The following is a 27051-nucleotide window of genomic DNA, read 5'->3' on the forward strand; positions in this document are numbered from 1 at the left end:
CTTGAGGCAGTTATGTGATGTGAAACGCCAACTAGAACAAGACCGTGACACACGGAAAGCACTATGTAAAAAGTACCATAGAGCTTTCAATATCGTGGACGGGGCTGACACTACCCTTATGACAACCAGCATGGGACTAGGGGCGGCAGGTGTTGGGTTGTTAGCTACCATCGTGGCTGCACCTATAGTACTAGGTATTGAAATAACGGCAGGGGTGGCAGGGTTGGTAGGGTTGGCGCTTAAGTTAGTATCACGCAGACTGCATCGTAAGGCATTGAAACACGACGAGATCAGGGTTCTGGCTGAAGCAAAGCTCAACACAGTGAGTGAGAGTATTTCCACGGCACTCTCTGATAGTAAGATCTCAGAAGAGTAGTTTCGTTCAATCCTCTCTGAACTCACAAAATATAATGGAATGAAACAAGATATTCGGTCCAAATCTCGTAAGTCTGCTATCAGTGAGGACGAGAAAAAAAAGTACATAGAACAGGGGATACAAAAAGCCCAACAAGCCTTTATTATGAACACCAAAGAGATCATAGGCGGTTCACGTTAAACTGTTTCATTGATATAAACGTGATATAGGCACAGTGTTACCTCCAACACACGGTAAACGTGACATAGGCACGCCAACTTTTTTGTAGTAGGGGTAATAGTAGCAATAGCTAAGGGCCCAACCAAAGCCTTATTTACTAAATAAGGCTTTGTAGAGACTTTTCTTGAAAGTGGTCCAGAACCCCCATTGTATATACTACTACAAACCAATTAGTTATGGGTCTGATCAGTTTCGTACACCCGCCCGCTCTTTTGTTGATGAGAAACTCATGCGGATGACTGTACGCATCGACAAGCACAGACATGGTTTTATAGTGTCAGCCACACCAATGAGATATCATACAGCAGCTACACATAGATATGCTACGATCAGAAGGCGTAAGGGACGACATATCATTTGGTATGGTTGCCATCGTATCGACACATATTCACTGGATTGCCTGATGAAAACTGAATTACAAAACACATATAACAATGATCAGCAACACATACTTATCGTAAGAGAAGTAAAACGGGATCTGGTGGTCAGGCTCGGTCGGAGACATGTTTAAAAATGGCATCATATCGTAATTGCGTAAACTGATGCTCATGAGGTCAGTCACAGGATTGCCTGGTCCATCCAGACAGCCGCGATAAAGCCTAAATGTTGCTGAGTAAGGCGTTAAACAAAGAAACAAACAAAAAAGAAAACTCCCCAAAGCAAACACAAACAACAAATAACAAAACTATAAAAAATATCATTTTTTAATGTCTTTCGGAAAGTTACATACATAGAATATGATCTCAAAGGTCTGCCACACTTCGCTATGGATCGCTACGGTTGAAGAATACCAGGCTCTTTTACCCAGTGCAGAATATGTACACTCCCTTACATATATGTTAAATTCCGGGATCCGTTCACTGCTTTCACTTTGATAATGGCGACACATCTACAGTTCTCTCAATAGTATTGGTGTTGTGACATTTGAATTTGATTCATATTATGCTATAATGACAACTGCTGTCTTGTAGTGAGTGCGTCTGTTTTCACACCGGTTTTAGAAATATTCCAGCAATATCACGGCGGGTGGCACCATCACACATTGTACCCAGGTTTTCAGCATGATGGGCGGACGCTTTAACCAGAAGGGCACCCAGCCGACCTGGATTTCTTGTATTTATGTTAACACAATGTACGTAAAATACACTGGAAATTGTGCGACTTTAAAGATCAGACATCTCTTTTTATGACAGGAAACCCCTCAACTGATTTGTCAAAAATATCAAATAAATACATACGAACTAGGGCCTTCGGTGTGACGGGCGAACGCGTTAAATCACTTGGCTGCCTCTTTCATGCTGTTACTCTTTTTGAAAGTTTACTATTTTTACGATTTCATTCATAGCTTTGATTGTCAATTGTCTCGCGATGGCAAGGCACGAGCAAATGCATCTTCTCGTCTAAACGGTTCTTTAGGTAGTAGCTAAAACCCATTTATGACATGTTTCTAAATTTGTTGATTAATAATGTTACCTGAAAAAAATGGTGTTTTGGATGATGACTAGAGGACCAAATTGAAAGGCCTAGTTGGGAAAAAAGATAGTTGTTGAAAAGAACATTTCATTTACGTTTCCGCGAGTAGTTTAGATAGGTCCTGTTCCTTTCTCCCTGTGCGGATTATGGAGAAAAACACAGGATTTTGTTTCAGACGAGATAGCGTTTCCGTCAAAATTGAACAATAACCTACCTACCCCCCCCCCCCCCCCCCCCCCAATGACCAAAGCATATATTTACGGTCCAAATATATTTGTTTTAGAACATACAGTATTTCTAAGATTGACTTATAAAGTGCAAATGAACCTGAATACTCGATTTGTCCGTTTCTGGAACAAAATAATCGGGCTCTGCCAGAATATGAAGTAGTCGTCCCATAAAAGTATACAATGTTATATGAAAGCAAGCATACAGACTGCGTATTGTCACGAACGTCGCATTAAACGGTTCCACAGATGAAGACACGGCCGACCATTACCATGTTGACGACGGCGCCGACGCCGAAGGCGAGGAATCTGATTGGCTGTGGCAGCGGGGTGAGGTAGGCGACAGTGTGAATGAGACGCGCCGCCGTGAACGTCTGGAAGAGTCGTCGAGCAATGATGGGGTGAGGATCCGATAGAACGAAGAGTATACCAATCACAGCAAATGGCACGATGTTCTCTATGTCATTCTGATGGCATCTGGAAAAAGTGGGTGAGTGAGTTTAGTTTTACGCCACTTTTAGCGATATATTCCAGCAATAACACGGTGGGGGACGCTAGAAAGGCGTTTCACACATTGTACCCATACAGGGAATCGGCCCCGGGTTGTCGACGTGACGGACTATCGCTTAGCCACAAGACTACCCAACCGCCCCTAGAAAAAGACACGTGTTAGGTTTGGCTCATGACTAGACACAGCCCGGCAAAGTTCTCGGGCTAGACATGTCCACAGAAACATTCAGGGGTCATATAAAACGCCCTGATGGGTTTGGTGACCAGATTCGTCGGCTGGGTTCATTAGATGTCATCAAGCCACAAAAGGGTTTGGGGAGCCATTGGATTGACGAATGCGTAACTGAGCATGAATTTAAACCGCTGTCAGCTATATTCCAGCAATATCACGCCAGAGATGGGCTTTACACACTGAACCCATGTGAGGAATAAAACCCAAGTCCTAGGTGTGACAATCAACGTTTTCACTACTCGGCTACCCCAGGTACGTAGGTGATGCAGATCGCAGACCTTCTCTAATGGTGACTTCTGACAGATGCTGAGAGACAAAAACTTAAAAAACAAATCACGATGAAGGAAAACAGCGGATTAGGACCCGTGATGGCTAGATTTTTTTTTCAAGACACTGCTCCGATTTACTAAGCTACCTCTTCCTCAACAACAGACACGCATATCCTGACCTGATTCATAAACGCAACAACGCAACTCTCCATAAAATGGGGTAACAGGCTCAGTCAGCCTTAGCATTGTAAACAACATCTAGTTCCATAGGAAATACGGTGGATATTTGTTTCGGAGAACAGTGCAGATGGTACTGGGCGGTCAGTCTTAGTATTGTAAACGAAATCTGGTTACAGCCTCTCGTGAGGAAACTACAGTGGACATTTCTTCCGAAAACGTGGGCTACGATCACCTTGTGAAATGTCGCCTGCGCCGCGGGGTCAGTTGTCAGATCTGCAAATTGCCCTCATCAATTATCTAGTTATAGTTGGGTCCGGAGCAGACATTACAGTGACAAACATAATGAACATTGATTTGGAATACGATGACATGAGTCAGGGAGTCTGACCACCCGATCGCGTTAGTCCTTTTTTACGACAATCATGGGTTGCTGAAGATCATTTCTAACCCGGATCCTCAAGGGCAGGATCTGCATATGGTCTACAGCAGACAGGATTTTACAGCCTACCTTCGAATCCTCTCCACAGTCTGGTCGTTGAAGTTGACTTTGATGCCAGGTGCGCCCAACTTCAGGTCCTCGGAGTTTGAGAAGGTCTGGAAGCATTGTCATATATGTCAGGTTATCATAAGTCTATTTCATATTGATTTATTTTCACTTCATGTTAACCTCTGTAACAAATTGTTAATAACTATGTTTTAATTATGTTTAATATTGGCAGACCATTCCATCTGTTGAAGTATTTGGAGTGACCATTGGTTTATATAACCTGGGTTCTGAAGTGGTCACTGGCATGATGTTTGAACTTGTGCTTTTTCTGCAGTCATCTGACAGAGGCATGTGAACCGACCAATCACTTGACGATAGAGAGTCTCCTTCTAATTTAATACTGAGTGAGTCAGTATGGTTTAGCGCCGCCTTTAGCAATATTCCAGCAAAATCAAGGCGGGGGACACCAAAACCCATTTGAGGAATTGAACCCGGGTCTTCAGCTTGACGACCGAAAGCTTTAACCACCCAGCTATAAATATGCATTTAATAAACAGGGTACAATCGACAAACATGTTTAGTAACCTAAGTTATTCGAATATTTCCCTCTCTGTCCCCACGTGAATGTTTGAATATCTTACTCCTTGAGATCCAAATACTGCTGTGCTAGCATAACGTCATTGTCTGGTTTTATTCTGACAAAACAATAACCACGGGTTCAACTTTGCGTAGCTTCATCAAGCAGAAGATGTGACCGATGGATTTTTCTCACCCTCGTGTTTTGTTTATCCACCTCTCACACCCCAGTAACCAACCACCGTATCCCAATTACGCAGATCGATGCTCATGCTGTTGGTCTGGATTTGTCTGTTCCAGACTCGATTATTTACAGACCGCCACCGTAGAGCTGGAATATTGCTGAGTGTGGCGTTAAACAACAAACCAACCAACCAAACCAGTGATCCGGACTGTCCAGAATAACAATTCTGTCACGAATGCCATCCATTGCCTGTGGACGAAATGCAAGAAGCGCACGAAGACACTCAAGTAGATTATCTGCCCTTGGTTGAAGAGCGTACAACAGTGGGGCAGGCACATGGGAACAAAAGGCACTATAGCAATGTGTAAACACTTACCTGGTTCTTCATTCTGAAGAGAGCCGTCAGTGGACTCATCAGCACCGTTTTCCCTATTAACACCGAGCCATAGAAGGCAAACTGGGAGAACACGGGGTTATCGATGAAACTCAGTTCTCCTGCCATGTTGAATGTGCTTATGCAAAAAGACAGTGAAATGTTACACAATTCAGGCTTGGGGCCGATAGGAATGAATGCTGTGCACGGTTGCATGTCCTTGGTAGTGGGGAATGGAGAATAGGGGCGGGGACTGACAGCAGGACGGAGGGTTCGGTCACGCATGACGTAGTATTGTGAATAGCCGTGATACTGGATCTGGACTGTCAAGTGAAGAACGGTGACTGAGAGAACTACTTTATCGGTATACACCTAGACTAACTCCTTGTCTATGAATACATGTAATTTTGATAGAGACAAACAATTCCTACTGACATGAAATGGGGCCCCAAAGTCTGTCTAATACGAAAGCCTGATGCTGCCACTTTTGTAGCATAAGATATTTTTTTCAAAGACAATTCTCGTTACTTCAATTATTTACTCGTTGCTTCGAGTATTTTCTCGTTATTTCAATGATTTTCTCGTAACTTCGAGTATTTTCTCGTTACTTCAAGTTTCTTTCAAAAACTTGAAATTTCGAGTATTTTCTCGTTATTTCAAATATTTTTTCGTTGCTTCGATTAATTTCTCGTTACTTCGAGAATTTTCTCGTTACTTCATGTTTCTTCCAAAAACTTGAAATTTCGAGTATTTTCTCGTTGCTTCAAGTTTCTTTCAAAAAGTTGAAATTTCGAATATTTTCTCGTTGCTTCAAGTTTCTTTCAAAAACTTGAAATTTTGAGTATTTCCTCGTCGGTTCAAGTTTCAGTCAAAAAGTTGAAATTTCGAGTATTTTCTCGTTGCTTCAAGTTTCTTTCAAAAAGTTGAAATTTCGAATATTTTCTCGTTGCTTCAAGTTTCTTTCAAAAAGTTGAAATTTCGAATATTTTCTCGTTGCTTCAAGTTTCTTTCAAAAACTTGAAATTTCGAGTATTTTCTCGTTGCTTCAAGTTTCCTATTTCATGTGTTAGGACAAATCTAAGTTTATACACCTTAAGTAAGAACTGACCAATATTATAGACAACACTACCTTTACCTGATGCCATAATAGTTATAAAAGACTGATGTGACACTAACGTTACACACAGAAAATGCACGGTACTGGCCTTCCTCAATATATAATCCATCTATGGCCTAACAATACAGCTATTATGTTGGAATTACTAGTCCGAATTTACAGACCGACACTGATTTTCCGTTGCGTTTCAGTATTAACACCTTTATTAGTCAAGACTAATTAGTCACTGGGAGATGAAAACCATTCAACACTATGAAATATTAAGGGGACGCAAATATGTTAACTCCGCGACGAAAGTGTCTTTCATCACTTTTGATCAATGCGAGGATAGTTCCGCACCAGGATATGCGGGTATCGCAACAAAGTAATTCACTGAGCTTCGAGTGAGTGAGTGAGTGAGTGAGTGAGTGAGGTTTTACCATTCTTCATCAATATTCCAGCAACATCAAGGAGGGGGACACCACAAATAGGCTTAACACATTGTACCCATGTGGGGAATCGAACCCGGCTCGTCAGAGTGACGAACGAACGCTTTAACTAAGCTAGCCCACCGCCCCTAAGCATAAAGTGACTATAGACGAATACACAAGCTTAAGCGTCGAGTTTTTTAAAATAAAAAACATATATAGATGGCAGGAAGGGGGTAGTTATTCTTATGTTATGTGAAACTTAGCTGAGTAAATTTTGTTATAGCTTTTGAGTACATTAATTGAACATGGACGGGCATTGGCACATGAAAAGAAATATTGTCTCGCGAGAATAATAGAGTGACGTCACGGGAAGGGGATGGGGTGGGGGTGGGGCTTACAATAGGGATTACACGTTCTCAGTAAAGAACAGATTCTTTTACTTTTGCTGGGTTGAATCCCATTCGGGATTCGAACTCATACCTTCGGAGTCAGACACGAAATCCCCAGTTGGTCCAAAATCGAGTTTGTTGAGTAACGGACGCCAGACAGCATCCTTTAAATCCCAACTATTTAACATGGTGCCGCCTAAAAGATGGAGCTATGTTTTCCCTGTGTGAACATAGACCGCCAGTCTTTGTTTTAATAGTGCAATACAGCATAATCAAAATAATAGAGAACCGAAACCCCTAAACACGATTGTATACACTTAACCAAATTGAAGCTGATTTCTGCAGCTGAAGGAGGATTTTCGCTGAATTGACCCCAAACCGGTAAATTTGAACATAACTGAACGCCCCGGTTGAAGCAGGTCACTCTTGTCTATAGCGATGTGTATGGTCACGTGACTCACCCAGCGCTCACTCCGAGTTAGGTCAAAGTCGTTCAAAATGGCTGGTGTGTTTGACAATCCCGTCTTCCCTTACTTCGCTTTTTATGCCACAGTGGTTGTTTTGAAAACCATGGCAATGAGCTTCGTCACTGCATTTCACAGAATTACGAAAAAGGTAAGAAAGTGTTATGTCTGTGAGACAAACGCGTTAAATGACAACTATGAATACAGGGAATACCCTTCGGAACCCCGGACTTTGATCGCGTACCCAGTTACTCAGATCAGAGACTATATAATCATAGAGAGGGGTTGGAGTGGGGTGGGAGTGTGCAGGGGTGCGCCCCCCACCCCCCACGACCTCTTTTGTCCTGAAATTTTGTGTGCGTGTGCAACCTTCACATATCGCTAGCTATATGGCAGTCACAGTATTATTTTGTGCTGTGTCATTCCTTTCGCCAGTGTAAGTGAGTTTAGTTTTACGCCGCACTCAGCAATATTACAGCTATATGGCGGCGGTCATTTCACCAGAAGAGGAAAGTAAAAATATAACGCATAATTCTTTTTAGGTGTATTTTTATATTATTCTCGAAGTGGTTTGTTTACTATAGCCTGGAAGAGAATTTGTACATTACACTTGAAGTGGGTTTTTATATTATACTCCCGTAGATATGACATCACTTAATGGTGACATTCATGGTTGAGATAAGCGCTCAGCTAAATTAAACATTAATTAATTAAGAATGATGGATCTGTTGTTATCCTCCCAGGTATGACTCGTGAGATCGGGGTTAGAATCCCGACTATAGCGGGATCGGGTGGTCAGGCTCGCTGACTCCTATCCCTGTTGCGTATCGCCGCCATATAACATTCTGTTTGACGCTCGGCGATGAAATGACCTGTCGAAGAGGAAATTTGTACCTGAATGCAGTATCCATTATTAATCTGCAGCATGGTTTCTCAGTGGGCCAGCGTTTCAAACTCAGAAAAGTGCAAGTCTGCATTCAGACATGTGCATTAGATGAGTGTCGGTCTTCACCGCCACCCACCCACCCCCACCCTATCTTTCTTTCAGTATGTGGAGCAATAATCTAGCAGCGTCGGGCATAGTCATATTTGCTCTGTGTCACTCCTTTTGTCGTTAAGCGTAAGCAATTAACCAGTTTTAATTAAATCAGTTTTTAACAAAAATATTATTTGAAAAAAATGTTTCTCTATTTTATGTTTTGTCTTGTTCTTGGTTTGTTTGTTTATTAATGTCGCACTCAGTAATATTCCAGATTTATGGTGTCGGTCTTTAGAAATTTGAATCTGAACCAGACAGTCCAGTGATTGACGTCATGAATAACGATCCAAACAATTGGAATACCATACAAAATGTTGGCGTTTTGCTGCGGCGATTTCATGTCAGATGCCTCTGTATTGCAGGTGTTTGCAAATGCCGAGGATCTCGTGGACAAAACAAAAGAGAAAGTCTCGACACATGAAACAGTTGAGAGGGTCCGCAGGTGAGTGAAATAATTTTTTTTTAGTATGTGAAGTGATGGTTATAAGGTCATCGAGATTATAGAATGCCTTATACTACTGAAGTGACACACGTTACATAATGTACGGCTTTCGTGAATTTTGTGTGATATTTAAAAAATTATTGTTTTGTTTTCTTACCAAAGAACTGTGTCGTTCATGGCGAACAGTCGATGTAAAAACGTGGCATCATTTGTGCACTTTGAGCTGCTTTTTACCAGTTATGGCGATCAATGGATTCTGTACTCAGGCGAAGTATTCCATTAACTTCAAGGATGAAATACAAGAGTCCCATTTACACGTCTTCCCATGTACAGCAACACAACACACTTCGTCTATTTCAGGTGCCACCTGAATGACCTTGAGAATGTTATCCCCTTCGTTCTGGTTGGTCTTCTGTATACAGCGTCTGGTCCAAGTCTCAGCTCCGCCCTCCTCCACTTCCGCATATTCACAGGTGCCCGGATCTTCCACACCATAGCCTACCTCTTCGCCCTGCCACAACCATCACGAGCTCTTGGTTTCTTCGTTGGAGTCATTGCCACAGTGTCTATGGCTTACAACGTCTTGTCTGCCGCTAAATATTAGCGCCATGTTCAGATGTCATACTGTAGAAGATAAATCTTTGTTTTTAATTATATCGAATTAACGGCTTATAAATGATGAGTATACACATGGTCACTATACTGTCTACATTATTTGAGGAAGTGTTTTTTGTCTGAAACTTCATGTCAATCATACTATACTGAATGAATCTATATTCTAACTGTTTAGAAAATACCATTTTGCGCCATTGACTCATCCATGGTCCTGTTGTTTGTCGGATTGTGATAGGCCACCGAGGTGGCCTTTAGCTTTTAAAGCATTTATAGGATTTAAAATGTCATTTGATGATGCTTCACTGTATTAAAGCCTGTAAAATATTTACCCGTGTTATAATTTAGATGTGACATATGTAACACGAGGGACCAAAGATTCGGTTAAAAAGCAGAAACTGTCCACTGCAGGTCGTGGAGAATATTGACAAATCGTTTGACTCCTGCTTTTAGAGCTTTTTGAGAATTTTGTTGTATGGTCCCTTAAAAGGTTTACTGCATTATGCAAAAATGTAACCTTTGATGGTTTTATCAAATGTTCCAACAGTACCGTTTATTTTGTTAAAACGTAGCATGTTCCATATAATACAACATATCTACGTAACTATGCACAACACGGTGCATGACCATTGAAGTCGTAATACGTCCTTACCGCGTTTTGATAACTGGCAAAGAAGAGCGGTTATTAAACCCAAGATCCGTGACCATCAGGGATAGAACTGGTCTTCGGTAACCCAGTGTCAATGTGTTTTAAAATCGTGCGAGGATGTCGGTAACTGAACCGACACCCAGATAATGATCCCGATAAAACATCCATAACAAGAACAGGAGTAGCAATTGTTTTATCACAAGTAATTAGTCTGAAAAATACTAGTTGTTGGAGTTTTCTGCACAGTAATAGAAATGCATTATTGCAAAGAGAATGAAGTACATGAATGCATGAACTGAAGTGCATATATGTACATGCAGGTTTACACACATATATACGAGTTTGCATGGTGAAAGGTTTTGCTGAGTTTTATCTGATGAAATATGAATGTTCAGTTGGACTTCCCTGGTTGTCAACGGGAAGGTCCTCAGCTGATCAAAAACCCAGTTTATTGAGTCGCCGACAATAAATGGCACCAGGTGATTCATCTAAACGGTGAATGTGACTATAAATAAAAGCTCCTGTTGAAACCTGCTACAGCTGTCAGACGCTACCGTGTGATAACGCATACGGTTACGTCACTCGCCCAGCGCTCACAGGATCAAGTCCTGTTAAACTGGCTGGTCTGTTTGACAATCCCTTCTTCCCTTACTTCACATTCTGTGCCACAGTGGTTGTTTTAAAAACCATGGCAAAATAGCCTCTTCATTTCATTTCACAGAATGAACAAAAAGGCATGAGCTTATTTCGTTCGTTGCAACATTCGAGATAAATGCAGATAAACGTATGAATGCAAGAAATACCATCGAACCGCTCTAACCCAGATACTTTATCATCTTCACCAGCACCTGTCAGTGCAAGGACGGATACAGCTTTCTGAGAAAGGTGTGCCGATGGGTGTGGGGTGTTGTGCACACTGTTGACAAAAGGGGTAGAGGAGTGCGGACATCGTTTTCACCAGATTTTTTGTGTGTGCGTGATTGGGTGGGGGTGGGGTGCGCACCCCTGCATCCCACCTCTGGATCCGCCTGTGCGCAAGCTTCACCTGTCACAACCAGTCAAAGTCGCATTTTTGTGACGTTTCTATCGTTTAAAGTGGAAAGTTAAAAACAGACAAACAAAAAAATCATTTACATTTGTCTTGGGGTGTATTATTCACACGTTCACGGTATTTCACTGTTTACTTGATTGCAAACCCAAAACCCAACACCAAACACATGTAGTACATGTGGAAGTACAGTAAGTCATAAATTGTGCTGTGTCACCCCTTTTATCGTAAAACTCAACAACCGACACCGATTTTAAAAAAAGACTCTTTAGTTTAGAAGATGCTCATCTGTTTATGGTTTGCTTGTTTGTTTATTCTGTTACACTCGGCCACATTCCATCTATATGGCGTTGGTCTGTAAATAATCAAATTTGGACCAGACAATCCAGTGATTGATATTATGATAGAATCAGTTAGAATTCGATGCATAACGGACGAAGAAAAGAAGAAAGCATGCTGGAGTTTTGCTGGCCCGAAATTCGAACAGGGTAAGCAACCAGTAGCTTACCTGCCCAATATTCATTGCTGGTGATCTAGCCAGACATGGTTTCACCATGAGTAGACAAGCAAGGGTGATGAGGATCCATTCAGGTGCGGATTCAACATTGGTAAACAAACATGTTTTTTGAGGATCTACTCAGGTCTGGTTTGTTCACAAGGAGAAAAGCATGGTTGCTGAGGATCTATTCAGGCACTGATTCTCCACTATGCACATGCAAATGATTTTCTAAGATCCTCATTCTTCGTGAATAGACAAGTATGGGTGTTGAGGATCTACTCATATCTGGTTTGACCATATGGAGACAAGCATGGGTGTTGTAGACCTGTCTAAACTGGAACTCTCCTTTAGGAGACCACAATGGCTGTTGAGGATCCATTTTATTCTAGAAGCTATTGCCGTCTCAAAACTTTACTTGATGGTACAGATAACCTATTTCTAGAAATAGTAGTTCAATATTAGTTTATCTGATTTGAGTTTTGTTTCAAAGCATCATCAGTCTTTCAGCATAAAGCAGTTTGTACTGTACTTTCCAAACTGAAATAACACGATTATGTTATCTCGCGGTCTGAGCAACTCTGGTAAGAAAAGAAGTTTTATATCATACCATAAGGCAAAATACCCTGTCTCGTCATGCCTGGACACATAATGTGCCCCATTTGCCTGTACGTGCATGGGGCAGTGGGGGCTGACCTGGTGCTTTATAGCATAGACTCGTCACGCCAAAGACCGGTTCAATTCCCCATATGTGTACAATGTGTAAAGCATATTTCTGGTAATCTGTGAAGTCCATTTCTGGTGATCCTCGCCGTGCCGTTGCTGGAATATTGCTAAAAGCGGCGTAAAACCATACTCACTCACTCTGCTTGGAAATATTTGATCGATGTAAGTAAGAAATGTTAACCCGTACATTTTACTCTTAAGACGTGCCGACATGAAAATGATAGGTAGACTGTATGTCACCGTAGCCTCTACAGCACTGGCCAATCACTGCATTGTGCGCGCGCGCGCGCGCACGCACACACAACACACAGTCTAGATTCTCTTCCTTTATCTCCATGGGGCTATTTTACAATTTGGGTCATTATTTGATTATATATGTTCAGAGTTAGTTTAGGTTTGTCTGGCCCAAGCTCAATAATATACAAACCACATTGAAGTTGGAGTATTGAGGACAGTGCTGCACAGTGTGCTGCACAGTGTGTCAAGGTTGTGTTGCGAACTCGTGGCTGGTGTGTTTCCAACGAAGAATTTATTATTTCAGCATTAATAGGATAATGGACTTTGGCACTGATAAAGTTAATGCTGCATAGTGGACGCCAGAAAACTCAAATCTGACAACTACTGTCGCTGCGTGCGAACTACTTGTGCAAGTCACGTTCCTGCTGACAATTTGTGCAAAGTCATCTTCGTTATACCTTAAAACTGACAAAAAAACTGCTTAACATAAATTGTTACAGTTAAATAATACAAAAGGTATAAGTGTCCCCTTTGAACAAGCAAAATACGACACAGACAAGTCTAAAATATTCAGTAACAAATATTCAATGAGTAAGTTACAATTAATCACAATACAGATTTCTAGTACAATACAGATGAGTCACAAATCTAAAGTAATGGGTCACAAATATCAAATAATAACTCACCAGAGTCTTGACATTTACAGTTAGAAATCTATACTAAATAGAGCCTGTTAGTCACGAAGTGTCAATCTTGAATGCATATTGAAGGCTAGATGAAGTTGACAAACTATGACGTTTGGCAGATGTACACAACAATTCCGAGTGTAAGTCCGTGTGTGACACAACTAGCCTTTATATACTGACACGGTGTCGGAAACTGTAAAATACTCTTACTGAATATGTCAACTGGTTATGGCTATGTCAAATGTAATGTATATGTACCTCAGTAATGTTGATACAGAGTGACTCTGTTGATTTATGTCATTACGTTCTTGGATAACCACAGTGGAAAGACATTATGGAGGGGTTAAAAGTTCTGTTTCAGAACGGATAAACAATAACCTACGAAACAGACAGCTGTTAAAGAACGAATATTTGAGAGTGCGGTTGTAATTTACAGAAAACACATAAAGAAATACTTAGGACAATTAGCAGCTGCATTCACAGCAATACAAAAGCTGATAATCTATGGAACTTGGTTTTCTGAAATTTTTAAGCATTTATAAGGAAACGAAAGCTATAACGTAATTTTTGTCTCGCGCACTTCAAGTATATTTCAGTCAGAACGTCTATAACCACGATATCAAACTTACTTTTAAGCCAAAATTAGTTAAAGTTCACTTCGCTATTAGCGTAATCAATGTAATTTCTGGCATTCAAATGTTCTAAATCTTAGGTCATGAAGTGTCACATAGTTTTAGGTAGTTTGAGATGTTTGAATATAGCTCCGGCAAATACATTTCATTAGTGTCCAATGGTTCCATAGCATCTTTGGTGTGTATTTCAATTGCATATCTACTGCCTTGTCCGACCCGTGAAGGTCCGGGGTAAACTAGGCTTTTTTTAGCAACCCATGCTTGCCATAAAAGGAACTATGCATGTCGTAAGAGGCGACTAACGAGATTGGGTGGTCAGGCTCGCTGACTTCGTTGACACATATCACCTAATCCCAAATGCGTAGATCGATGCTCATGCTGTTGATCACTGGATTATCTGGTCCAGATCCGATTATTTACCGACCGCCGCCATATAGCTGGAATATTGCTGAGTGCGTCAACTCACACACTACTGCTTTGCCCTCTGTAAAGAACCATGACATTCACAACTATGATTAAAAAAATCGTATCTTTCGTCATGCGATAAATATGTAGTCATGTGACTGTCCCATAGCGCTCGTTACAAAGTGTGTCAAAGTTATTGGTTTGACAAATCGTCGACAATGGCTGGTGTGTTTGACAATCCCGTGCTCCCCTACTTTGCCTTCTATGCCACTATGGTTGTTTTGAAGACCATGGCAATGAGCTTCGTCACTACATTTCACAGACGAACCAAGGGGGTAAGTGCTAAGTTGGTTAACTATCAAACATAAAACAGAGCCAGAGCAGTGGCGGTACATGTGGAAACTTTGATCAAGTAGTCAACCATTACTTAATTTCGCAGTCAGGATTCGTAGTAAGGATAATGAACTGTCTCATAGATGTAGCTAATTCTCCACAATGGAGCGCAACAAGCACACGGACATATTGACAAATGTCACTGTGTGCGAGCTCATGATCAAGGTCAGGGCGCCGTGTGCTTGTTAACTGTTTGTGCAAAGTCATCTTCGTTGTACCGTAAAACTGACAAAACATCAGACATGTTTTGTTTGTTGTTTAATGCTGCACTCAGCAATATTCCAGCTCTATTGCGGCGGCCGGTAAATAATCGAATCTGGACAAGACAATCCAGTGATCAACATGGATGGGTCTCACGTTCCATGATTACCTGTCCTTGTTATATGTCGAGCTCTTGAAGTGGTAACAAACAGCGTCCAGATCTATCACTTGAGGCCTTTTGTGGCCTAGCCAGTTATTTTTTACAATATTACTTTTGTCTAGTAAATATTATATATAGACCGTGCAATGAATTAAACTGACATATCTAAACTAGATTTAATCATGCGACATTTCTGTTAACAAATTCAATATTCGGACAGAATATCTTTGCTCAGTCATGTGTTTTAACAAGTATATTACTTTCTGTGAAAAAGAAAGTTGCATGTACTTCGCATTTTACTTGCTTTTGGTACAGTGGTCATAACATGACTCTAATTGTAAATGACTGGTCTTTTATTAGACGGGGCATTGGTCTCTGCGGTGTTTCAGTTTTCACTGATCCAAGCGTCTGACGTAACATTTTCCCAGACCCTACTCCTTCAAAAACTGACAACATTTCTTCAAGGTTCCCAGTATAGCTGACGCGAAAGTTAGCTGTACCCTTTCGCTGTGTCATTGGTTCCTAACTATTGTGTGATTGGTCTTTCATGATGCAGGTTTTTGCAAATCCCGAGGACGTCGGAATTGCGCCAGGAAAAGGGAAAATAGCAACAGATGAGTCGGTTGAGAGGGTACGCAGGTGAGTTTATTAAACGTTCAGTGGGTTGTGAAAATATGGCTTGCAAGGCTTTTGACGCAAACGCGTATCATTTTCTGATAGTGGAGCTATAGGAATAGGATGCAACGATGCCACGTCAAGACAATGGGTTCTAACGAGGCACGTCCTATACAGGTAACAGTCCAGGTAACAGTTACATCGGTGTGTCGATGAGATACGTTCGACGATGTCTAAGCCTCTACGACGGCCAAGTCCGATGGTCAGTTCTAATTTCAGGCCACATATGTCAATGTCTTCATTGTAGCATAAAACACACCTTTTCAACGTCTCCACTATAGCAGACAACGTTCTCCTTCAACGTCTCCATTGTAGATCACAACACTCTTTAACGAGTCATGTTCCCGTCTCCACCGAACTGACAGTTGGACATGCACAGAAACGAACGCTAGACCAAGGCACGTGTGTCTGTTTCGGTTTTTCGGGCGTTACCACCTGGGGTGTTATGACAACTGCGGCATGAACGCCAATGATTGTGATTGAGGGAAACATGAGGTATTGGGACGGTCTTTGTTGGAGTTTTATAGCAGTGTCCTAGTAAGAGCAATGTTAGCGTGTTACCCCTGCCCACAAGATCCCCGATCTGTAACACATGGAGTAGATCTGCGATGAAATGAAGCGACATTTACTAGGTCAACTGAATTCTCAAGCAACATTGCAGGAACTCTCACAAATACTTAATCGGATACTGAATGATCTTCCCTAGGACTTTCTTTGACTTTAAGAGGCCTCAGTGAGACAAACGTGAGGCAAAGGTGCCAGTCTTTGCATGAATGCATGTCGACGTGCTCGCATCAGTCTGTATATGGACTAACTTGTGAACCCCATCTTGTATGTTGTGGCTCATTTGCATATGTCAACTGCACTTTATAAGTACAACAACACAACACACTTCATGTATTTCAGATGCCACCTGAATGACCTTGAGAATGTTATCCCCTTCGTTCTGGTTGGTCTTCTGTATACAGCGTCTGGTCCAAGCCTCAGCTCCGCCCTCCTCCACTTCCGCATTTTCACAGGTGCCCGGATCTTCCACACCATAGCCTACCTCTTCGCCCTGCCACAACCATCACGAGGCCTTAGTTTTTTGGTTGGATACCTTGCCACCTTGTCCATGGCTTACAATGTCTTGTCGTCTGCTAAATATTAGCATCCCGTTAAGCCATCATACTGTAGGGCATAAATCTTTGTAATCAATATTTTGAATTAACGGCTTATAAATTAGGAGTACTCACGATTACGACATTGTCCAAGACTGATTATATTAGTCTTGAGATCTTTACACTTTAACCAGTGATGCAACATGGTGATGTGTGGTGTCCAAGAGTGTTTGGACCATCCTGAACATGTCTCAAAAACACGTCTACCCGAAACATGGGCGCTATTATGACTATAAATCCAGTTTCTTGCCCTGGTGCTGTAATGTTTATGTTTGATTGGGCTTTCGAGCCTGTGCATGCTCATATCAAAATTGATATCCGGTGTGTATAATTTCAGTACCACTGATTGCTATATTTACAAACAGAGATCTAAACAGACAAAAGTCACCAGCTGCAAGGTCAGGAAGTGAACATCATACAGCCTTCGTCTCTTATCAAACACAAGTACCAGGGACGGGAACTCCAGAATGAAGGACTCATGATACGTCATCTGACAGGTTTTCAACACATTAGCAGTACTAATCATGTTTCACCATAATCTGCAAAATGTTTTTGGGAAACCAATTATTAATTATGATTAACTTTTTTTTTAAACTTGCAAAATATCCGTCTTTTCAGGGCTGTATGGGTTTCGATTAGGATGAGTGAAGGACCAAGTATTCGATATAATGAAAACCTGGTACACTGCATGTCCTGGGAAAGGTAGTTCTCTGGATGAGCATTTGTTATTTGTAAGGTGGCTACAAATGTTTTATGTATAATCATTTTAGTTACTTTTCCATCTATTAGATGCAAGAGATATATTTTTTGTTGGCTTTAGTAAATGTTTTATATATGCTGATTTTATTTCTTAATATATTCACATAAGATCACATTGCTACACTTGCCCAAGTGTGGGGCCAGGAGGAAAAATGATACGTTAGGGCACATATAAAGCTTAAGGGCATAGACAACTCACAGTTGTTTTCTGAGATCGAAAGGCGATGGATAAATTGTGACTGCAATATATTTCGAAAACAGTTTCTCTCGACCCGGCCAATGAAGATTCGGGGGTCTAGGATAACTGCCCTCTGGATAAAGCAGGATTCTGACCTCAGCTGGGTGTAATCCATGAAATCCGTGTTAGAATTGGTCTTCAGAACTCATGGTTGTCGTGAAAGGCGACTAAAGGGATCGGGTGGTCAGACTCGCTGACATGGTTGACACGTCGTCTTATACCAATTGCGTAGATCGATGTTCATGACGCTTATAACTGGTTTGTCTGGTCCAGACTCGACAATTCCAGATCGCCGCCGTATATTTGGTTAATAGCCAAGTGCGACGTAAATAAACAACAAACCTATCAGTCAGCCAGATGTTCAAGTAACATGAATCACTAAGGAGTTCTAAGACATTCTACGATCTCAGTGGCCGTGTACACCACAAGATAAGTACTTGGAAGAAGTATCATTTCACTCACCTGCGGATCCTCTCAATTGTTTCATGTGTCGCTGGTTGGTAATCCTGGTGTCTTCAGGACTGATATCATGTGTGAAACATGAACACACCGGTCATATTCAACAATGTTCATAACACTATGACACAACAGATGGGGAGAACCAACAGTCAACTATTCGGCAGGCACCATGGGAAATGCCGCACGTCTTAGAATTCAAAGGTCACAGAGGTGAGTGTAGGTTTAGGCCGCATTTAGCCAAAGACAAATGGGCTTCACACATTGCACCCATGTGGGGAATTGATCCTTGGTCTTCAGCGTGACAAGCAGACGCTGTCCCACGACTGGGCTTCCCAAACACTTACAAGACGCGGGATGTACATGTTCATCTGTGACAATGTCTGGCAAATTTCTTTAATAGTGTGGACAAGCACAAAACACACCTGAGATGTAATGAAGTGAGTTTAGTTTTACGCCGCTTGTAGGAATATTCCAACAATATCACTGCGCGTCACACTAGTAATGAGCTTCAGACATTTTAGTCATGTGGTGAATCGAAGCCAGGTCTTGGGCGTGACGAGCGAATGCTGTGACCATCAGGTTATCCTACCGCCACAACACCTTGACCACAGGCACACAGACACGATTACTCACAGGCGGCCCACACAGCTGGAATATTGCTGCGTCTGGCGTTATACAGCAAACCAACCAAACAAGACAAATTATGTTAATAAGCACTTTCGCCAAATTTACGCTATAACGGAGATGACATTGCGAAAATATGCTCAACCATGAGCTCGCTCTCACCGATATTTGTTGGTTCATGTGTCTGTATGTCTGTTGCTCTCCCCTATATAGTATGAACAATTTCTGTGAAACAGTTTATCATCCTATATGAAACAAAATCTTCGGTGGTTGACTTCTCGGCCAAAGTTCGCTTCTTAGCGCTTATTGTGCTTACCTAAGAAAAATCCTCACTTTTGGCTACATGACAAAATAGGCACTTACCTACGTGGTTCGTCTGTGAAATATAGTCAAGAAGGCAATAGATATGTTGTTGTTTTTTATAATAACCACTATGGCATAGAACGCAAAATAAGGGTAGACGGGATTGTCAAACACACAAGCCATTTTGGACGATATCTTAACACTAAAATTTTAACACGTTTTCTATCCCCGCTGTACGAGAGCCACGTGACTGCATTTTTTCGTATTTGCAAACGATATATACCATCGGTTTGATTATAGATGTGAAGGCCATGGCTCTCCACGAAGGGCAAACTGTAGAATTCTAAGTGAATTACTAAACAAACATGAAGCTTAATCACAAGGTCGTCGGGTTATGATAAAATAAACGTGCCGATAATTCTCATTCAACACTAAAACTGATCAATGCCTCTGATTTGAAAACATTCGACAGCAATACACTACACAATAAGTCAGACGTGGCGAAACATACAATACGCAGTCACTGTGACACCATACAAAGTCAGCCACCAAGGGCGCCCAGCCAGCGCGACTTGTATGCTGGCGATTAGGTGCCTGACTCCGAGGGTGCGGATCTGAATGCCGGATGGGACTCAACTCGATCCGGAGTTGCCCTGCCACAGCCATCACGAGCCCTTAGTTTCTTCGCTGGACTCTTTAGCATGATGTCCATAGCTTACAACGTGTTGCCTGGTACTCAGTATTAGCACCTCGTGAAGATTTCATAGTGTAGGATGTAAGTCTTTGTAAGATGTTTATATACATCGCATTAACGTCTTATAAATGAGGAGTACGCAGATTGTCCAAGACTGAATCTATCAGTCATGGGATCTTTACACCTTAGCAAGTGTTGCAACATGGCGATGCTTGATGTCCAAGAGTGTCTTGAGCTTCCTGAACATGCCGAACAAGTACATCTACCTGAGCCAGAGGAGCTAAATGACTGTATATCCAGTTTCCACGTTTGTCGAAATCCCTAGAAGTTTTGACTTAAGTTTGGGCTGGGATATCAAGTTATAGGCAAATCAAAATCATGTAAAGAAATTGTAATCAGGGCCCAGATTTTAGAAGCTCTCTGAGCGCTACGATAGTCGTAGGTGTCATATACATTAACATTAACACACTACTATCTTAGCGCTTACAGCTTCGAAAATCAAGACCCAGGGTTTTCTAACTGTACTGCATTATTCTGGGCATCGAGAGATATTTTCAAGTGACGTGTCTTTAATCAATGTGCTCTTGAAAGGTCGCAAATGTCGCAAGGCTCTTTTCGTTACGAATCAGATGTGCGTCTTGACTGGCACCGTGCGTTTTTAAAACTAATATGATCACTGTGATGAATGAACCCTGACCAATGGTTGAGACTGGAAAGGGACGTTACTTGCAACAGCCACTCGTGCTGCGACAAAATGTATTGTCCCTTGCCTCGGGCACATGATACTTCAGCTCTATGTTTATGACTTGGACAATTCAGAGCAACTGATCACCACACTTAACTAACTAAAGGCACCAGCTGTAAGGTCTCGGCCAGTAAGTGAACATCAGGCATCCTACGTCTCTCATCAAACTCAAATACCTGGGACAGAAAATCCAGTACGAATAACTAAGATAAATCATTTGGTAACAAATATACCGGTAAATAGTTAAATGTTTCACCAATAATCTCTACATTGTTTCAGGAACTCTTTTCCAGTTTCATATTGTGCTTTACCGTTTTCGAAGCTGCAAAACATTCGTCTGTTCAGTGTTATATGCGATGCGATTGTGATGGGTGAAAGCCCAAATATCCGATCCAATCAACAATGTGTAACTGCATGCCCTGGAAAAGGGTGTGGAGGTTGAAAGTGACATCAGAAATGAGCTTCACACATAGTACCCTTGTGGGGAATTGAACATGGGTCTTCAGAGTGACAAATGCACTCTTCAATCTCCAGGATACCCCTCCGCTGCCTAAAAGATGCTAGGGCCACATCATCCCTTCATAACTGAATGATACAACATGTCTGTCTTACAAACCCGATATGATAAGCGAACATGACTGGCTGAAAAACCTCGAAGAACAACTGAACACATCTGGCATTTATAAAACTATAACATTTTATATTTTCATACAAGAGAACAAGGTGGTGTTGTGCAATATTTTAGTGAGAAGATATTACAGTACAACAGTGAACTAAACGAATATACAGCGACACTGACATGATGCTGAATATGTTACACGCGGACTTGGCAGTACATGGATAATATACATCTACCGCTACATAATAATTACTGCACATCGTGTTCAGAACAAATAGAACAGGGGTAGTACATCACTTTGATAATGCAGTCACTACTTGTATAACTGAGACAAATTCAACCGAATCTGTGTAATAATTGTAGCAACTATGAAGTAGGGGTGAAATGGTATACCACGGCATTAGGTGAACCGCAGTATTTTGCGTTTGGATCGGTAATGCAGTCCAAACATTTGATATTTTCTGGTTTTGTTTACCGTCATATAACAGACAGTTTAAAACCTTTTGTAAAATGTCTAGGTATCGAATCATTCTGTAAACATTAGTTTGCTAGGGGGCCGCTATATTCCTGGAAGTCAGTTTTCCTTTACTGTAAATCGAGTTCTATGCCACAGTGGTTGTTTTAAAAACCATGGCAAAGTAACCTCTTCACTTTATTTCACAGAATGACCAAAAAGGCAAGAGCTTGTTTCGTTCGTTGCAACATTCGAGATAAATGCAGATAAATGTATGAATGCAAGAAATACCATCTGACCCCACTAACCCATTACTCTGTCATCTTCACCAGCACCTGTCAGTGCAAGGACGGATACAGCTTTCTGAGAAAGGTGTGGGGATGGGTATGGGGTGTTGTGCACACTGTTGACAAAAGGGGTAGAGGAGTGCAGACTTCGTTTTCACCAGATTTTTTCCCAATGTTCATTGAACAAAATGGGGGTGCGTGATTGGGTGGGGGTGGGATGCGCACCCCTGCATCCCACCTCTGGATCCGCCTGTGCGCAAGCTTCACCTGTCACAACCAGTCAAAGTCGCATTTTTGTGACGTTTCTATCGTTTAAAGTGGAAAGTTAAAAACAAACAAACAAAAATCATTTACATTTGTCTTGGGGTGTATTTTTCACACGTTCACGGTATTTCACAGTTTACTTGATTGCAAACCCACAACCCAACACCAAACACGTGTAGTACATGTGGAAGTACAGTCAGTCATAAATTGTGCTGTGTCACCCCTTTTATCGTAAAACTCAAACAATCGACATCGATTTAAAAAAAAGACTCTATAGCTTAGAAGATGCTCATCTGTTTATGGCTTGCTTGTTTGTTTATTCTGTTAGGCCACACTCGGCCACATTCCATCTATATGGCGGCGGTCTGTAAATAATCGAATTTGGACCAGACAATCTAGTGATTGACATTATGATAGAATCAGTTAGAATCCTATGATTTGCATGAACCAAGTCAGCGATTCTGACTCCCTAATCCTGAAATTTGCTTCTTACGGACACGTAGGACCCCTTTCAGATCTCCGGGTTTACGTCCAATTTACGTGTCTGTCCATATCTTAAGACCTGTTGTGTCACGCATCACTCACAAGTGTCAAGGCAAGTCAGGAACAACATATGTTACAAGACAAAACAAGAAACTGTTGGCATCTCTTCCCTACCGGATTCATGACAGTCATGCAAGCAACGGGTGACACGAAATAACGGACGAAGAAAAGAAGAAAGCATGCTGGAGTTTTGCTGGCCCGAAATCCGAACAGGGAAGCATCCAGTAGTTAACCTGCCCAATATTCATTGCTGGTGATCTAGCCAGACATGGTTTCACCATGAGTAGACAAGCAAGGGTGAAGAGGATCCATTCAGGTGCGGATTCAACATTGGTAAACAAACATGTTTTTTGAGGATCTACTCAAGTCTGGTTTGTTCACAAAGCATCATCAGTCTTTCAGCATAAAGCAGTTTGTACTGTACTTTCCAAACTGAAATAACACGATTATGTTATCTCGCGGTCTGAGCAACTCTGGTAAGAAAAGAAGTTTTATATCATACCATAAGGCAAAATACCCTGTCTCGTCATGCCTGGACACATAATGTGCCCCATTTGCCTGTACGTGCATGGGGCAGTGGGGGCTGACCTGGTGCTTTATAGCATAGACTCGTCACGCCAAAGACCGGTTCAATTCCCCATATGTGTACAATGTGTAAAGCATATTTCTGGTAATCTGTGAAGTCCATTTCTGGTGATCCTCGCCGTGCCGTTGCTGGAATATTGCTAAAAGCGGCGTAAAACCATACTCATTCACTCTGCTTGGAAATATTTGATCGATGTAAGTAAGAAATGTTAACCCGTACATTTTACTCTTAAGACGTGCCGACATGAAATTGATAGGTAGGCTCGATGATCTGACTGTATGTCACCGTAGCCTCTACAGCACTGGCCAATCACTGCATTGTGCGCGCGCGCACGCACACACAACACACAGTCTAGATTTTCTTCGTTTTATCTCCATGGGTCTCCATGGGTCATTATTTGATTATATATGTTCAGAGTTAGGTTAGGTTTGTCTGGCCCAAGCTCAATAATATACAAACCACATTGAAGTTGGACTATCGAGGACAGTGCTACACAGTGTGCCACACAGTGTGTCAAGGTTGTGTTGCGAACTCGTGGCTGGTGTGTTTCCAACGAAGAATTTATTATTTCAGCATTAATAGGATAATGGACTTTGGCACTGATAAAGTTAATGCTGCATAGTGGACGCCAGCAAACTCAAATCTGACAACTACTGTCGCTGCGTGCGAACTACTTGTGCAAGTCACGTTCCTGCTGACAATTTGTGCAAAGTCATCTTCGTTATACCTTAAAACTGACAAAAAACTGCTTAACATAAATTGTTACAGTTAAATAATACAAAAGGTATAAGTGTCCCCTTTGAACAAGCAAAATACGACACAGACAAGTCTAAAATATTCAGTAACAAATATTCAATGAGTAAGTTACAATTAATCACAATACAGATTTCTAGTACAATACAGATGAGTCACAAATCTAAAGTAATGGGTCACAAATATCAAATAATAACTCACCAGAGTCTTGACATTTACAGTTAGAAATCTATACTAAATAGAGCCTGTTGCCACGGAGAGCAGTTAGTCACGAAGTGTCAATCTTGAATGCATATTGAAGGCTAGATGAAGTTGACAAACTATGACGGTAGGCAGATGTACACAACAATTCCGAGTGTAAGTCCGTGTGTGACACAACAACTAGCCTTTATATACTGACACGGTGTAAAATACTCTTATTGAATATGTCAACTGGTTATGGCTATGTCAAATGTACTGTATATGTACCTCAGTAATGTTGATACAGAGTGACTCTGTTGATTTATGTCATTACGTTCTTGGATAACCACAGTGGAAAGACAGTATGGAGGGGTTAAAAGTTCTGTTTCAGAATGGATGAACAATAACCTACGAAACAGACAGAACGAATATTTGAGAGTGCGGTTGTAATTTACAGAAAACACATAAAGAAATACTTAGGACAATTAGCAGCTGCATTCACAGCAATACAAAAGCTGATAATCTATGGAACTTGGTTTTCTGAAATTTTCAAGCGTTTATAAGGAAACGAAAGATATAACGTAATTTTTGTCTCGCGCACTTCAAGTATATTTCAGTCAGAACGTCTATAACCACGATATCAAACTTACTTTTAAGCCAAAATTAGTTAAAGTTCACTTCGCTATTAGCGTAATCAATGTAATTTCTGGGCATTCAAATGTTCTAAATCTTAGGTCATGAAGTGTCACATAGTTTTAGGTAGTTTGAGATGTTTGAATATAGCTCCGGCAAATACATTTCATTATTGTCCAATGGTTCCATAGCATCTTTGGTGTGTATTTCAATTGCATATCTACTGCCTTGTCCGACCCGTGAAGGTCCGGGGTAAACTAGGCTTTTTTTAGCAACCCATGCTTGCCATAAAAGGAACTATGCATGTCGTAAGAGGCGACTAACGAGATTGGGTGGTCAGACTTGGTTGAGACATATCACCTAATCCCATTTGCGTAGATCGATGCTCATGCTGATGATCACTGGATTATCTGGTCCAGATTCGATTATCTACCGACCGCCGCCATATAGCTGGAATATTGCTGAGTGCGTCAACTCACACACTACTGCTTTGCCCTCTGTAAAGAACCATGACATTCACAACTATGATTAAAAAAATCGTATCTTTCGTCATGTGATATAAATGTAGTCATGTGACTGTCCCATAGCGCTCGTTACAAAGTGTGTCAAAGTTATTGGTTTGACAAATCGTCGACAATGGCTGGTGTGTTTGACAATCCCGTGCTGCCCTACTTTGCCTTCTATGCCACTGTGGTTGTTTTAAAAACCATGGCAATGAGCTTCCTCACTTCACTTAACAGACTAAGCAAAGGGGTAAGTGCTAAGTTGGTTAACTATCAAAAAATATAACAGAGCCAGAGCAGTGACGGTACATGTGGAAACTTTGATCAAGTAGTCAACCATTGCTCAATTTCGCAGTTAGGATTCGTAGTAAGGATAATGAACTGTCTCATAGATGTAGCTAATTCTCCACATTGGAGCGCAACAAGCACACAGACATATTGACAAATGTCACTGTGTGCGAGCTCATGATCAAGGTCAGGGCGCCGTGTGCTTGTTAACTGTTTGTGCAAAGTCATCTTCGTTGTACCGTAAAACTGACAAAAAATCAGACATGTTTTGTTTGTTGTTTAATGCTGCACTCAGCAATATTCCAGCTATATGGCGGCGGTCGGTAAATAATCGAATCTGGGCCAGACAATCCAGTGATCAACAGCATGAGCATCGATCTACGCATTTGGGATTAGATGACATGTGTCAACCAAGTCAGCGAGTCTGACCACCCGATCCTGTTAGCAGGCTTTCACGAATACAGTACTACACTGGTAATCAGTGGAGGTGTTGCAGGACCTGCGTTATGTGGTCATACCGCCTTGTGTTGCTAACAACTGTGGCAGCGGTGTTCTGGACCTTTTGTAGTTTCTTCAGTTATTTATTTGTGATTCGAAAGAGTCAAGACGTGATGTTATCAGCGCTTAGGTCAGTGATGCAGCTGTGTGGATCATGATTCGTCGCCAGATAAGTCCAATGTTACGTGACGCAAGGCTCTCTGTGAGATGAGGTTAACATGTGTCAAAAATGATTCCAGAGCAACGTCCTTGAGCTTGGTGTGACATTGTGTGACAGATTGTTACATAAAATGTAATTAGTTACACATTTTTATGCTCATTCACATGTATGTCTGAATCTGCGTAAAAGATCTGGTACTGTCTGTTATGATTTCATTGGTCTAAGCGAATGTGAATTGCTGAAGATGACCAAGCCTTATTTCAGCGCGGAAAACATACACACATGTGACATCAGCGGGGATGTCAAGATATTTCTCAGATATTGTCACAGTCCTACATGGGTATCACGCTCCAAGAATACCTGTCCTTGTTATATGTCGAGCTCTTTAAGTGGTAACAAACAGTGCCCAGAACT

The 27051-nt window shown here is 41.4% G+C and overlaps 4 protein-coding genes across 4 annotated transcripts in view; 3 read left to right on the forward strand and 1 right to left on the reverse strand.

Moving 5' to 3' along the window:
* Positions 1-1281: 1281 nt before the first annotated feature.
* LOC137273230 (microsomal glutathione S-transferase 1-like) lies at positions 1282-5257 on the reverse strand. The gene is made up of 3 exons (XM_067805741.1): positions 5110-5257; positions 3995-4080; positions 1282-2772 (listed from the first exon to the last, which is right to left on the reverse strand). The coding sequence occupies exons 1-3, from the start codon at positions 5233-5235 to the stop codon at positions 2529-2531; spliced, it is 456 nt and encodes a 151-aa protein (XP_067661842.1). The 5' UTR covers positions 5236-5257; the 3' UTR covers positions 1282-2528.
* A 2225-nt stretch (positions 5258-7482) lies between these two features.
* On the forward strand, positions 7483-9908 carry LOC137273233 (microsomal glutathione S-transferase 1-like). The gene is made up of 3 exons (XM_067805744.1): positions 7483-7637; positions 8888-8967; positions 9328-9908. The coding sequence occupies exons 1-3, from the start codon at positions 7521-7523 to the stop codon at positions 9569-9571; spliced, it is 441 nt and encodes a 146-aa protein (XP_067661845.1). The 5' UTR covers positions 7483-7520; the 3' UTR covers positions 9572-9908.
* A 4685-nt stretch (positions 9909-14593) lies between these two features.
* On the forward strand, positions 14594-17885 carry LOC137273231 (microsomal glutathione S-transferase 1-like). The gene is made up of 3 exons (XM_067805742.1): positions 14594-14793; positions 15769-15851; positions 16794-17885. The coding sequence occupies exons 1-3, from the start codon at positions 14677-14679 to the stop codon at positions 17035-17037; spliced, it is 444 nt and encodes a 147-aa protein (XP_067661843.1). The 5' UTR covers positions 14594-14676; the 3' UTR covers positions 17038-17885.
* A 7892-nt stretch (positions 17886-25777) lies between these two features.
* The window catches only part of LOC137273232 (microsomal glutathione S-transferase 1-like), a 394294-nt gene continuing 393020 nt past the window's right edge, over positions 25778-27051 (forward strand). The window contains exon 1 of the mRNA XM_067805743.1: positions 25778-25941. Coding sequence (XP_067661844.1) covers positions 25825-25941 — 117 coding nt within the window. The 5' untranslated portion in view covers positions 25778-25824. The remainder of the gene's footprint in view (positions 25942-27051) is intronic.

The sequence above is a fragment of the Haliotis asinina genome, chromosome 2 (genome assembly GCF_037392515.1).
Source record: "Haliotis asinina isolate JCU_RB_2024 chromosome 2, JCU_Hal_asi_v2, whole genome shotgun sequence".
In the NCBI taxonomy this organism is placed as follows: domain Eukaryota; kingdom Metazoa; phylum Mollusca; class Gastropoda; order Lepetellida; family Haliotidae; genus Haliotis; species Haliotis asinina.